The sequence below is a fragment of the Lichenostomus cassidix genome, chromosome W (genome assembly GCF_008360975.1).
Source record: "Lichenostomus cassidix isolate B80296 chromosome W, HeHo_3.0, whole genome shotgun sequence".
Lineage (NCBI taxonomy): Eukaryota > Metazoa > Chordata > Aves > Passeriformes > Meliphagidae > Lichenostomus > Lichenostomus cassidix.
Window position 1 is genome coordinate 2,121,425 of NC_139510.1, and position 13,203 is coordinate 2,134,627.

The following is a 13,203-nucleotide window of genomic DNA, read 5'->3' on the forward strand; positions in this document are numbered from 1 at the left end:
CCTTCATGACAACATTGCAGTCATGCAAGCTATCCCACCATGTCTCCACAATCACAATGAAATGAAAGCCCTGTGACTACACACAGATGTCTAGTTCCTCTTGTTTGTTCCCCATACTGCATGAGTTGCTTTATAGAGATATTTGAGTCTGTCAATATCCCAGTGGGGGTGCAAGGGAATGTCCCATAATCTTGTCTTGTAGTTACGTCTTTGGCTGCTTGTGCTTGCTCAAGGCATCCCTTCTTAAGTCTCCTTTTGCTACTTGGGTGGTCACTATAGTTCTCCCCCTCCCACACTTTATCTGTTGAGCCTGGCCCTGTCCCATCCATCTCCCTTCCAATCTAGTTTAAAGCTCTCTCAACGAGCCCTGCTAACTCCTGAGCTAAGAGCCTTTTTCCCCTTTGAGACAGGTGGACCCCATCTGTTGCCAGCAGGATTGGTGTTGTATAAATTAACCCATAATCAAACCTCCCAAAATTCTACTGGTAACACCAGTCTCAAAGCCACGTGTTCATCTGCATGAATTTCCTGTTTCTTGCCCCATCATTCCCTGCAACTAGCAGGACAAAAGGGAACATGACTTGTGTTCCAGTTCCCTTGACCAGTTGTCTCAAGGCCCTGATGTCCCTCTTGATTGTCGGCAGACTTCTTGTTAGGACTTCATCGATACTCACCTAGAAAACCAGTAGCAGGTTAGTCAGTGGGCTGTACCAGGCTGGGAAGTTTCTAGGTGATGTCCCTTACCCAGACCCTAGGGAGGCAGCACATCTCCCTATGGGTTGAGTCCAGTTGGCATATTGGACCCTCTATTCCTCTCAAAAGGGAGTAGGCAGCCACCAATGACTACTACCTTACTTTTTTTTTCTTAACTGAGAAGGTCATGATACAGGGGATAGGCTACTCTGCCCTGCGTGACCCCTCCAACCCAGATGGACCTTCATGCACTTCCTCATTTCCCTGGTCCTCATATTCCAGGGCCTTGCACCTATTATATAAGGGCACCATGGGAGGTGGGGTAGGTTGGGAGGGGATTTGTCTGCCACCTAGAACAGAACCCTGTTTCCACTCCCCTCCGTCACTAAGGTCCCCTCCTTCTGCCTGGTGGTGAGAGGGTAGGGGATCCATTGCTTCTCGTGAAGTGGATGGTAGGTCCATTTGTCTAAGGCATGGTAGAGTGCAGGTCCACCAGTCAGACTCCCTAATACTTCTTGAAACTTTCTACTTCATTTCTCAGTTCCACCACCAGGCTGAGCAGATCGTCCACCTAATCACACCTCACACAGCTGGTTTCTCTGCTGCCCTCAGAGCAGTGCCAAGCTCTGGCATTCCCTTGCAGCCTGAGACCTGGACCCCTGCATGCTTTTGTGAGTGCTCCCTCTGGGTCACCACATCCTTTGTGGTACATGCAGAGGAAGCAACTTTTGTCCGAGTGAACACCATACCTGAGCTCTCTTGGTGAGAGTGATCACCAACTGAGCTAAGTGCTTCAGCTGCAGCGCCTCAGAGCCCTGCCTGCATGAACTGCCCACACAAGCTGACACATTCACACTACTGATAACTCGTGCTCCCGTGCTCCCTGGGGGCAGGTTTTGTACAGGTAAGGATGGGTGCTGTCCCTGCTGGCACCACCCATGCTGAGTCAGAGCCACCTCTGAGTCACGGCTCCATAGCTTTCCGCTCCCCTGCTCGGGCATCTCTCTGCTGAGGTAGCAAGGTCTTGCTGGGTGGGAAAGCTCTCTTCCTTCCCTCAGAGCAATCCTCAGCTCCAGAGCACATCTGTATATGCCATTCATCTTGGAGTCTTCGCTGAAATGCTGCCTGCCCATGGGAAGTGGTGAAAGAATTCCTTGGTTTGCTTTGCTTGTGTGCATAGCTTTTGCTTTCCTTATTAAACGGTCTTATCTCAACCCATGAGTTTTCTCACTTTTACCCTGTCAATTCTCTCCCCTATCTCACTGGTGGGGGACAGAGTGGGCAGCTGTGTGGGACTTAGCTGCCCGCTGAGGTTAACTCACAATACTCCCCTTGTCCTGTTTGAGGAGGGGGAGTGGGAGAGTGACTGGGTGGGCCTCTTCTTGCCAGCCAAGATCAACCCAGAACTCAATGGTTTATCAGCAAATAGCGAGCTACCCTAAATACAGCAGTGTGTTAGTATCATGTTCCTAGAACTGATAGCTATATTGAGGTGCTATGACTTAACAAGTTACCTATCAGATTTAAGTAAAGAAGGTCACATGCATGGCATTTACAGTGTCTCAGCTCATGCACAGAAACTTTAAAATGCCAGTAAGCCAGTTGTGCACCTGAGCCCAGAGAGTGGACACAAATTAGCCAAATAACATTTAGAAATTATTAAAGAAAGATCACAAAATCACAGAATATGCTGAGTTGGAAGGAACCCACAAGGATCATTGAGGCCAACTCCCAGCCCTGCACAGGACCATCCCCAAGAGTCACACCAAGTGCCTGAGAGTATTGTCCAAATGCTTCTTGAAGTCTGTCAGGCTTGGTGCTGATGACCATTTCCCCGGGGAGCCTGTTCCAGTGCCCAACCATCCTCTGAGGGAAGAACCTTTTTCTAATATCCAACCTAACCCTCGCCTGACACAACTTCAGGCCATTCCCTTGGGTCCTGTCACTGGCCACCACAAAGAAGAGATCAGTGTCTGCCCCTCCTCTTGCCCTCATGAGGAAGTTGTAGACTGTGATGAGGTCTTCCCTCAGTCTCCTGTTCTCCAGGCTGAACAGACCAAGTGACCTCAGTTGCTTGTCATAAGGTTTCCCCTCAAGGCCCTTCACCATCTTTGTTGCCCTCCTTTGGATGCTCTCTACTACCTTAATATCTTTCTTATATTGTGGTACTCAAAACTGCTCAGAATATTCAGGGTGAGGCTGTACCAGTGCAGAGCACAGTGGGACAATCCCCTCCCTTGACTGGCTGGCGATGCTGGGACTGATGCCCCCCAGGACACAGTTGGCCCTCTTGGCTACCAGGGCACTGCTGACTCGTTCAACTTTCCGTCGACCAGGGCCCCCAGGTCCCTTTCTGTGGCACTGCTTTCTAGTGTCTCATTCCCCAGTCTGTCCATACATCCAGGGTTGCCCCATCCCAGGTACAGAATCCAGCACTTTCTTTTGTTGAACTTCATATGGTTGGTGATTGCCCAGCCCTCTAATTTGTCGAGGTCTCTCTGCAGTACTTCCCTGCCTTCAAGGGAGTCAATAGCTCCTCCCAGTTTTCTATCTTCTGCAAAGGGAAGTTACTCCCTTACTATGGGGAGTTATCACTTCAGATTTTTATTGGAGAGAAGAGAGACACGAGTAGAAAGAATATCTTCCCAGCCTGATGCACTCAGTCAGAGAGATGGGGAATAATGCTGCCTGGATTCCATAGGATTCTTGCTGTGGTCACTGAGACATATGCAACATCTCAGATACCAGTTACACTGAAGAAAGATTCTCAAGTAGCAACAAGGAGCAATAAAGGGAGGCAAGCATACCAAGCTAACATAAGTTCACAATGCTAATTTTTAAAATGCAGTTTGTTTTGTTGGTACTTTTGACAGTAATTTTGTCAAATTTTGGGGGGAGGGGGGAATGTTGTTCAGTCAACAAAGTGTGAACACATTTTTAGTGAGAATCAAGCAGCTCAGCTCCTGATAGTTGTATTCAATGAGTTCCCTCCCCACAAACTGACAAAAGAAAATACTCTGTAAACATGCCTCAGTTCTAGTATTTTGCTACTCACAGCAACAGAGATGAGAACTACAGAAATCCAAAGCAAACAGAAGTCTGTGGAAAGCTTTCTAGTGACTTCTTCAAATATGGATCAAATCTGCACTCAGAAGGTTCAAGATAAACACCAAAGTAGCCTTAACTTAAGTAGTAAGTATAACAAGCTTGTATTTTTCCCTTGTTAAATGCAAACTGGAATGTACTGACGTGTGTTATTAGAATATTTATGGCATGTCACTTTGTCCAAGTTGCCAGAGCAATCATACACTTTGGGAGCTCCTGTGTCTTAGAGTGTCTGAATCACACAGCCTTAATGTTGTTTCATAACTTAAAAAAAACCTCACAATGTATAAAAATGCTTTTTCCAGATAATCATACTCTACATTGAATAGTCAGTGAATTTTGGTCAATCTCAGCAGCTTTAGAAACTCACAATCTAGAATTTCTAAAAAAATACAGAACTTGAGAGAAATTTAAGTCCAGAATCGGAACCTTCTCCAAATTTTGGAAGAAAAAACGCAGGTTGGCTATTCAGAGTGGACATGCAAATAAACTAGATATAACATTTGCAAGAAGTAGCTTGTTACAAATTAAATCACTTTGGATGTTACCTTGTGCTCATCTTGAAGATGAGTGTCCAGCTCCTCTGTGTATTTGGTTTCATAGTAGTAGAGTTGACATTTGTAAGGTTTAAGTTCATTGTGCTTCTCTATGTGTTGCTGCAAACTCTCATCACTGGAGCAGGTAAAGGTACACTTATCACAGCAGAAAACAACTCCCTGCAAGTATTTTGACAGTTTGGAATGGCAAACTTCAATGGAAACAACTCGCTCTTCTGTGGGGAGACAGGAATGTTTATTAAGTTTTAAGAAATAAAAAACATTAGGCAATCTGTCAACAACTTGTAACATACCACCCACAGAAGAAACAGGATCTACTATTTGTGTCTGCAATCCATCTACTGAGCTAAAACTGGACCAGCAAAGAAATACAAGAAAATTCCCTTTCTATACAGGCAGAGTTAATCCTAAATGACTACAAATGCAGGTGTCCTTGCAAATGTAACCACTTATCAGGTGAACAGGATGGGAAGATGACATTTGGGGCAGTTAAGAGTGCTGGGGCAGATTTGTGAGACAGAGTAGCAGAGCCTAGGAATATAAAAGCAGACAGAAATCAGTCAGACCAAGCTCTATTCTGGTTCAACACATGACAGAAGTCAGTAAAAGGTGCTAAAACTAATAAACAGGGATCATATAGGGTGATTCCCAATACATCAACCTCTCAGCTTCTGATGATCAGAGCCGGTATTGTCACCATCACATTTAATGTTACTCACTGTGCAGCAGTATCTTCTCCTGAAGGGGGTTGTGCAGAGATCAGCCAGGGGCAGAAATTTTCAATTACAGCCTCAACTTTTTAATAGCTAAGATTCAAAATCCACACAGAATTTCATGCTTCACACAATTCTGATTGTGCTACAAGCATGTATTGAAAATGCTCTCACTGAGTTATTAAACTCGCTACTTTCTTCCTCTCATGCAAAACACACACTTTTAATAGGGCATCACAATTAAATCCAGTCTTTCTAAAGAGCCAAAATCCTGATGTGTGCAACATTCATATACTGTGGTTCTCTGCTTTCAGCAGAGTGACACCAGATCTTCACTACAGCTTTTGTTACTGAACTGTCCGACACTGAAATTTAGTACTATTATTTCTTATGAATTGCAGATTAAAGGAATAGTTTGATCTTCCTGATGAAGATCATCATTGATGATACCTTCAAACAAACAAACAAATAACGCAGGGGGGAGAGGAGGGGTGGAAATAGGCCTCTGCGTTTACCGAAAGTGTCTCTAAGGCTGTCGAGAGATCACTCCAGCCAGCACTGCCCTGGTGCTGTACAGAAAGACCCTTCTCACACCCGTGCCGGTGTAAGGCACAGATTCTCACTCACCCAGAGAGCCGGATAGCTCATGCGTTACCAGAGACAAAGAATCCAGAGGCTCAATCAGCTGGATATTCCAGAAGTTTATTCCAGAGGGTTCCAGGGTGAAAGAGAACGAATAACCCCATGTGTCCCTAGATATAGGGATCACTTGGGATCAGGGGAGAGGAGGCGGGGGGAACACCACAACCAATGGGAGAAGGGAGGGATGGAGTCAGGGGTTAGGTTACAGCCAGGGGGATTTACATAATTTGGGGAGGGACTTATCATGTTACTCGGACTAAGATGTTTCCCACCAGTGAAGCCCTGCTGTACTGGAACCACTCGGCTCCCCAGCAGTTCCTGAGGTGGTATCATGCACCACCACAAACAAACAAACAAAAATAATCCCAGGCCTGATTCTTAGAGGATAAACATGAAGGGTAGGGGACTTGTGTGCATTGATACATCTCTTATAATTTCTATAAGGAGGCAAGAGCTACAGAATTCATCCATTTGTCTTTGTTCAATGCATAACCCCCACTGTACACAAGCCTAATTTTCCACAGCCCATCTAATATTATACCCTCCTCAGTTTGTTCTCCTCCTTGTGCTCCCCTTTTTTTGAACATGGAAGTTTTCTTACGTCAGAACCTTCTCTTTGTGCACTCTAAAAGTGGAAATTTCCACCAAAGCTATATGTGAGACCCTGAAAACTTGTTGTTACTCTCCAGCTAAAGAAGTTGTTGCAAAAAAATGCTGAGTTGTGTCAAGTGGGAAAAGTGATGGGGGTGCATGTGTTCTAAGAGATAAGAGGAGTTAAAGCTGGTTTTGAACACATAAAAAGAGTATTTTAAAAGATATTTAGAGCTCTGTGCAATTGAATTCACTGAAATAAGTTAACTTGCTTTTAAAAATGAAAAAAGTTTGAAAAAAGTTTATAAAAGAAAATCTATTTAAAGCATTTGAAAATTAGATTTTTTTTATCTCTAGCACATGACACATTTTAAAAAACACTGAAGCAGGGGCTGGTATAAAAGATTTTATCCACCACTTCAGAGGAATGCACCGTCTAAATATCAGTAAAACCTATAATCTCACTATCACTTCCCTATACCTGACAAATCACAGGCAACACAAAATTGACTTCCCAGCCTTATCTTTTACTTTACTTATTACCATGGATCTGCTTGGAAATCACTGGATCTGTTTATGACTAGTTGTCCTGGTTCCAGCCCAGATCAGTGGGAGGGGGCATGGCCAACATATTGTGTTATTCAGTACTGTGGCAGGACGTTCTCTCCCCCTCCCCTCTCTCCTTCTGCTCGATGACGGAAGATAGATAACTCCGGTGGGGTCAACAGCCTGGCAGGGGTTATCTCTTAGCACCCAAAAGTCTAAGACCTCAATTCATATTTTGGAATGAAGAGAGGATGTGAAAAGAGAAACAAAACTATACTTGCTGACCAAGCAAGGCACACTTTTATCCTATAAAATCTCATGAAAATATCCCAGAGGTAGAAGTTTCCTACACACACTCTGAAGATGTGCAAAGAGCTTCTCCCCAGAGTCTGGACGCAGACTCTGTGGTTACTTTCCTGGGAATTGTGGGAAAAGATTCCAAAGTATATTTCACCACCAATCGGCTGGTAAGATACACTGGTTCCTAAGTTATATTATTCTTGCTAGCTGTTAATAAGAATAGGTACCTTTCCATAAATTGCAATTTAGCTATTCCTAGTTTGCAATCATTAAATTGCATAATTGCAGTTTTAGCTATCTGTAGTTTTGCAATTATGCTATTCCTGTATGAGTTTGTCCTAAGTTTTTATGTCTGTCATTTTCTGTGTCTGATAAATGGTAATTTATATCATATTAGACTAATCGGCCATTATCAAAGAACCTTGTGAATGAGACTGAGTCTTGGGGTGCTAGCCACCCTAATAAGGGTTACTGCCTGTTGCTAGAAGCCTGAGCAAACAGCAGAAACTCATAAAACTCCTGTCTCCCATGCATGACAAGTACCACCTTATAACATTACCAGAGGGGGAAAAACATACTCCCTCTCTCATTTCTGGGAAGAAGGGCGACTCTTTCCCATGTAACAAAGCTTTGTGGGTGGGGAATCCATTGGACATTTTTCCTTTTCTCAGGGTCCAGCTGTGTTGGGTGGAGCTCGGTGAGCATTTTGCATGTGAATCACCCTCTCTTTGTACACTTTTGTTATTAGCATTACTGCTGATACTGTTCATTTTCTTATCTCATTGCTGTTTCCAGTAAATTGTTCTTATCTCAACCAGCAATCTTTGCCTTTTGTCTCCTGCTGGATGGGGGGGGGAGGGGAGCGGCTTGTGGTTTTCTTTTCAGTGACAATACTAAATTGTAGAATACCATTCCTAGAACATGACAGCCTTAATTGGCACCCAATGTGAGGAACAAAGGGTTGAGAACAAAAGATCTGCCCAGAGCAGGTTGGAAACAAATTTAATCTAAGAATTTATTGTATTAGGTACACAGCCACTGGTCACAATCTTGCTTGGTCTGTTCATGTGGGTGTGGTACCTAACCCTGTATAAGTTTCTTTATATGCACTATGTGCCCATCACAATGCTCTTTTTCAGAGCAGGGAGAGGGATCAGGATAGCTTTGTTGTGTCATAGGTTTGAGATAGGACATTGCCAGGAGGACGCATGAAAAGAGGGCAACCAGGCTCCAAGCTTAAAGTTGCAAAAAAGGTGATTTAATTACCTAACAGAATTGGAGGATAAATGCAAGGCAAAAATAAACTTTTCATACATTATTTTGTTCACTTCCCCCCTCCCTCTTACGAACCCATAGTATTTGGCCCCCTTTCCTCCTTTACAATCAACAAGCTGGGTAGGGGGCAGGGTGTGGGGTCTCTTTTCAGTCCACAGAGCAGATTCTCAAATTTATTCATCACTACAATTCTTCTACTACAAATACTCTTTATCTCTAATTGTTTCTCTCTCTTTCTCCAGACAGTTTTCTGCTCTCACCCGACCCTCTTAAGAAGCAGTGTCTGCACTCACCCCCCTTCCCTCTTTGCAAACCAGCAACACAGAAAGGGGGCAGGGTGAGAGGAGTTCTCTGGTCAGTCCAATCAAGGAGAAGGGGTCTCTACTTAGCCATGGGGTCTTTTCCCACGAGAGACAGTCCTCTAGGAACTTCTTTGGCATGGGTCCAATCTCATGAGCAACATCCCACCTGGATTCTGCTGCTTTGTGAGTCTTTTTGTCCATAAGGTGCTGTGCAGACTCTCCCGAGCCGAGGCCAGGCTGCTTCCATCCCAGGAGCAAGGCCTTTCTCTCTCAGTCAAGGCGTTTTGCAGTTTTAACTCTTAGATGAGACTCCAGCTGGTTCACAGTCTTTTCCAGGCATCCACCTGCTCCTCTGGAGTGAGCTGTGGGTGGATTTCTGCATCCTTATGGACTCCATGGGCTGCAGGAGAAACGTTTTGCTCCCCCCATAGCTTTCACCATGGCTAGCAGAAAGTTTTCAGCTCTGGTGCCAGGAGCACCGGAGCACCCCTTCCCCCCCCTTCTTCACTGACCTTGGCAATCTCCATGCTGTTCTCCCTCACATATTTTCACCTCCACCTCCTCCTCCTCCAACTACAAAGAAGTGAAAGAAGTGCGTGCCTGCTTGTTTTGATTTGTTCTTAAATATGTTTTCACAGAGGAGTAACCAGCACCTCCAATTGGCCCAAACTTGGCCAGCAGCATGTCCATCACCTTCAGAGCCATCAGAGATTGGCTCTGCTGGACTTGATGTAAAAACTTCCAGAACTTTCACTCAGGACACACTGGAGCCATCTTTGTGCCACACCCCACCCCTCAGACACCTCCCCAGGCCTACCACAACAGCTTCTGAGGGGTCCAAATTTCTCCTAGATGTTAAAAATACTTTACTGATGTTTTGGGCCAATCAAAACCACCACAGTTGCTGTACTGTATGATATCAGTTTATGACATGATAACATCAAGGACAATGAGGGTCATTAGGGGTGTGTATTCAGTGTTGCTCTCCTGCCCTGGCCTTGGTTGTGAAAGGAATAAGGGAGTGTCTTTACAAACAAATGGCTGGTAAGATAAGACCTGAGTCTGCTGGTAAGATAAGACCAATACTCAGAGGTAGAAGAAACAATGGGAAGAAGTTCCATAGGAATTCCACTGATTGACTTACCCAAGGCTGTGTTAATAAACTACAAGAACAGAGACATAAGAAAAAGAAGAAAGGGGAGATGTGTATTAAGGGAGTCCGCATTAGGGGGGATGTATATTACGCGGGGTCTGCATAAGGCATTCCGGGAAGTCTGTACCTCTTGTGTACCTCAGCCAGTGGGGAAAGAGAGAGAGAAATGTAGCTGGGAAAGTAAGATAGAGGCTGCATCCTCTATCAATTTGAGAGACCCCATGGGAAATGTCCATGACCTCTTCCTTTATTCATGAATAAAGTTACACGACTCCTCTGTCTCCTTTTTGGACATAAACCTCTGGTGTTTGTGGATTAATTTTTCCTGACAACTGGAGGCTCATCTGGGATCCTTCCACCATCCAGGGGGCAGCCTGCAGTGAGCAGAACTGGAGGCACACCGCACCCAGTTTCAGTGATCAACTCCCCTTGGTGGTGGCTGGCACAGGGCAATTGATTGGATACCCAAGACTGTCCAGGAGACAGACGAGCAGTGGACCAGGGAGGTCCGTGAAAAGTCTGCAGGGAAGGACCACTGAAAATCTCACCGGTGAGCAAAATGGGATCTTTGGGGAGTAAACCTGGGAGGGCATCCATGGAGGGTAGCACAGGTAAACCTGAGAGGGGACCCATGGAGGGTGGCAAAGGTAAAGCCAGGAAGGGGCCCCGGAAAAAGGGATGACAATCCCATAATGCCCCTGGAGAGTCCCTTGGGGAGAATGCTGAGGTTGTGGGACAAATTAGGCATTCCCTTAAAGGTAACTAAGGAGATCATGGTGGAATATTGTTATTTTGTGTGTCTGGGATACGATTTGCCAAAGGGGCTTAAATAGCCACCTTGTGGAACATATAGAAGTTGGTTTTATTGTATTACGTGGTTGTATTTAGAGGAAAATTGGAAAGGATTGCTTGAAAGGGAATGTGGAGCGATATGGTTGCGACAAGCAGCTGTAGATGTCTATGTGTTAAGAAAGAAGGAAGAAGAGGGAAAAGAGGATGTGTTAAGAAAGAAGGAAGAAGAAAGAAGAGTGGAGAAAGAGAAAACGGGTGAGGATTGGGATGTTTTTCAGCACCTTCCTCTGTCTTGTCCTCCAATTTTGCCAGCTGACCCAAGGCCAGTTGCAGGTCCCCTGTATCCTCAACTTCCAGAGCAAAGGGACTGGGAAAAACTGTTCCTACGGCTCCACCTGAAAATAATGACACTGAAGGGGGAGGAGGGCAGCAGATTGTATCACCTCTTAGAACTAGAAGGGGATCTCAATATAAGACATCAGAAGCCCCCTGGATCCAAGAGACAGGGGTCCACCAGATGCCACTATGCTGAGTCCCGTTGGGGGGTCAAGGGAGAGGGTTTGGGTTTGTAATTGTACCACTTTCTACCCAGGATATAAGAGTGTTGAAAAAAGAATTACCCCATATTTGGAGGATCCCATATGAGAAAGGAGTGGTCTAATAGATAACCCAAATCTATTTACACTTCAACCATCCTTATTTCTTTGATCTTTTGCCCCTTCCACCAGCACAGCTCCCGTCCAGGGCTGAAGGCTGATAACAGTTCTGGCCTTGTGGATTCCCTTAATCTTATCAAGATAAAAGGGGGCAAAAGGAATCCATTTGAAGCCAGCAATCGCTAATAATATTAATGACTTATGAGAAGTAATTTGTATAACCACTCCTATCCTGGGGAATGTGATGAATATTCATGAATTTTACCTATAACACTGTGCCTTTGGAGGTACCGAGGTGTGTGTGTGTGTTCGGAGGAGAGAATTCCCCCACACCCGGTGCACCGAATAAAGCAAATACCCACTTCTTTGACTTTATCTCTGAAGTGTCTCTGGGCTCAATTGGGGCTAATCACATAAGGGTGGGGGGAAAGATAGAGGAATATTTGGGAAATGCGGATTATACGGGGAAGGATTGGGAATTTCTTTTGGATATTTTATTTGGGTCATCAGAGAAATGAATAATTTTGCAGAAGGCTCGGCAGCTGTGGGAGGATGAGCACCCACAGGCAGGGATGAGGGCTGGACACAATGGTGGATGATGCAATCCCCCAGATGGACCTGCAGTGGGACCCAAATAATCAGGCTAGTCTGGCTCGCCTCCGAGATTACCGTGCTTATTTGATTAGAGCAATCAAGTTGGCATATCCCAGAACTAACAACATAGCTAAGGCTATGTTGTTAGAACAAGAAAAGGATGAAAGCCCCTCTCATTGGCTGGAGAGGATTAGAGATGCCTTGCGGAGGCATAGGGGGGATGGATCCTGAGGGACCAGCCTTTGACACATTGTTGAAAGTACAGTTTGTCACTAAATCTTGGCCTGATATAAGGAAAGGAGTGCAGAAGGATGAAGAGTGGCAGAATAAGCCTCTGGAGGAATTGGTTAGAAAAACACAACAGATACATGTACAAAGGGATAAGGGAAAAGGTAAAGGCAAAGGCAAAAGTGATGGCAGAGTTCTTCCAGCCCCGGAAGGATAAACCACAGGGTCCAAGGGGCCCCCCTAGACAGAGTGGACAGGGTTGGCCACGAGGAGGTGGCAGAGGCATTCCCCCCTCGGCAGGGGAGAGCCGACGGAAGCAGCAGTTGGGAAGGGATCAGTGTGCCAACTGTGGGGTGTCGCTGTTGAGCAGCTAGCAGAGTAATGAAGGCACCAATTCTCAGTGGCAAGAAGGAATGACCTTTATTGTTTTGATTTCATCACATATATAGAGTTCTCAAAAGTCACCCAGATTGGTCAGTCAGAAGCCTTCCCCCAGGCCTGATTGGCCAGGCCTGCACTGTCCAAGTTCTGGGACACTGTTCCAACAACATCCAAACTTTATCTTTATTTATAAAACACAAGAAAATTTCTCATGGGTAAAACCTGTGCTAGCCACAGCGGGGCAGTCTGACACTGGAAGCGGGAGTGTCCGCAGAAACTGATGGATCCTCAGGAAGAGGAAGTCCTGCGGATAATGGAGATGGATTGTTAGGGATGTCAGGGGCTCCCATTATACTAGGGACCCACCACACAGGATCCCTTGATAAATTTTAAAGTGGGTCCAGATTGGGAGGACGTGTGTTTCCTGGTAGACACAGGAGCTTCTAGTTCCACTTTGAACTTTATCGCTAAGGGGAGGGGGGGGCTGTTGTCAAAAAGATCTTTGATTATTCAAGGGGTGAGTGGAAAAGATAAGCGGGTGCGTTTTATTCAACCATTATTGGTAGATGTGGGGGACAGGTTTGAAATGCATTGATTTCTGTTTGTTCCTTATTGTGATTGTAATTTACTGGGAAGAGAGTTGATGGCTAAAGTGGGGATGCAAATTGATATTGT

At 45.2% G+C, this 13,203-nt stretch overlaps 1 protein-coding gene and 2 long non-coding RNA genes across 3 annotated transcripts in view; 1 reads left to right on the forward strand and 2 right to left on the reverse strand.

The window, feature by feature from the left end:
• The window catches only part of LOC146425296 (uncharacterized), a 474,460-nt gene that overhangs the window by 328,549 nt on the left and 132,708 nt on the right, over nucleotides 1–13,203 (forward strand). The window lies entirely within an intron of this gene.
• LOC146425306 (uncharacterized) overlaps nucleotides 1–13,203 on the reverse strand; it is a 241,556-nt gene that overhangs the window by 71,229 nt on the left and 157,124 nt on the right. The gene's annotated exons all lie outside the window — the stretch shown is intronic.
• Nucleotides 1–13,203, reverse strand: part of LOC146425308 (zinc finger protein 462-like) — a 204,720-nt gene that overhangs the window by 41,262 nt on the left and 150,255 nt on the right. Inside the window, 1 exon segment of the mRNA XM_085041554.1 lies at nucleotides 4,347–4,570. Within this exon segment, the coding sequence (XP_084897680.1) occupies nucleotides 4,347–4,570 (224 nt within the window).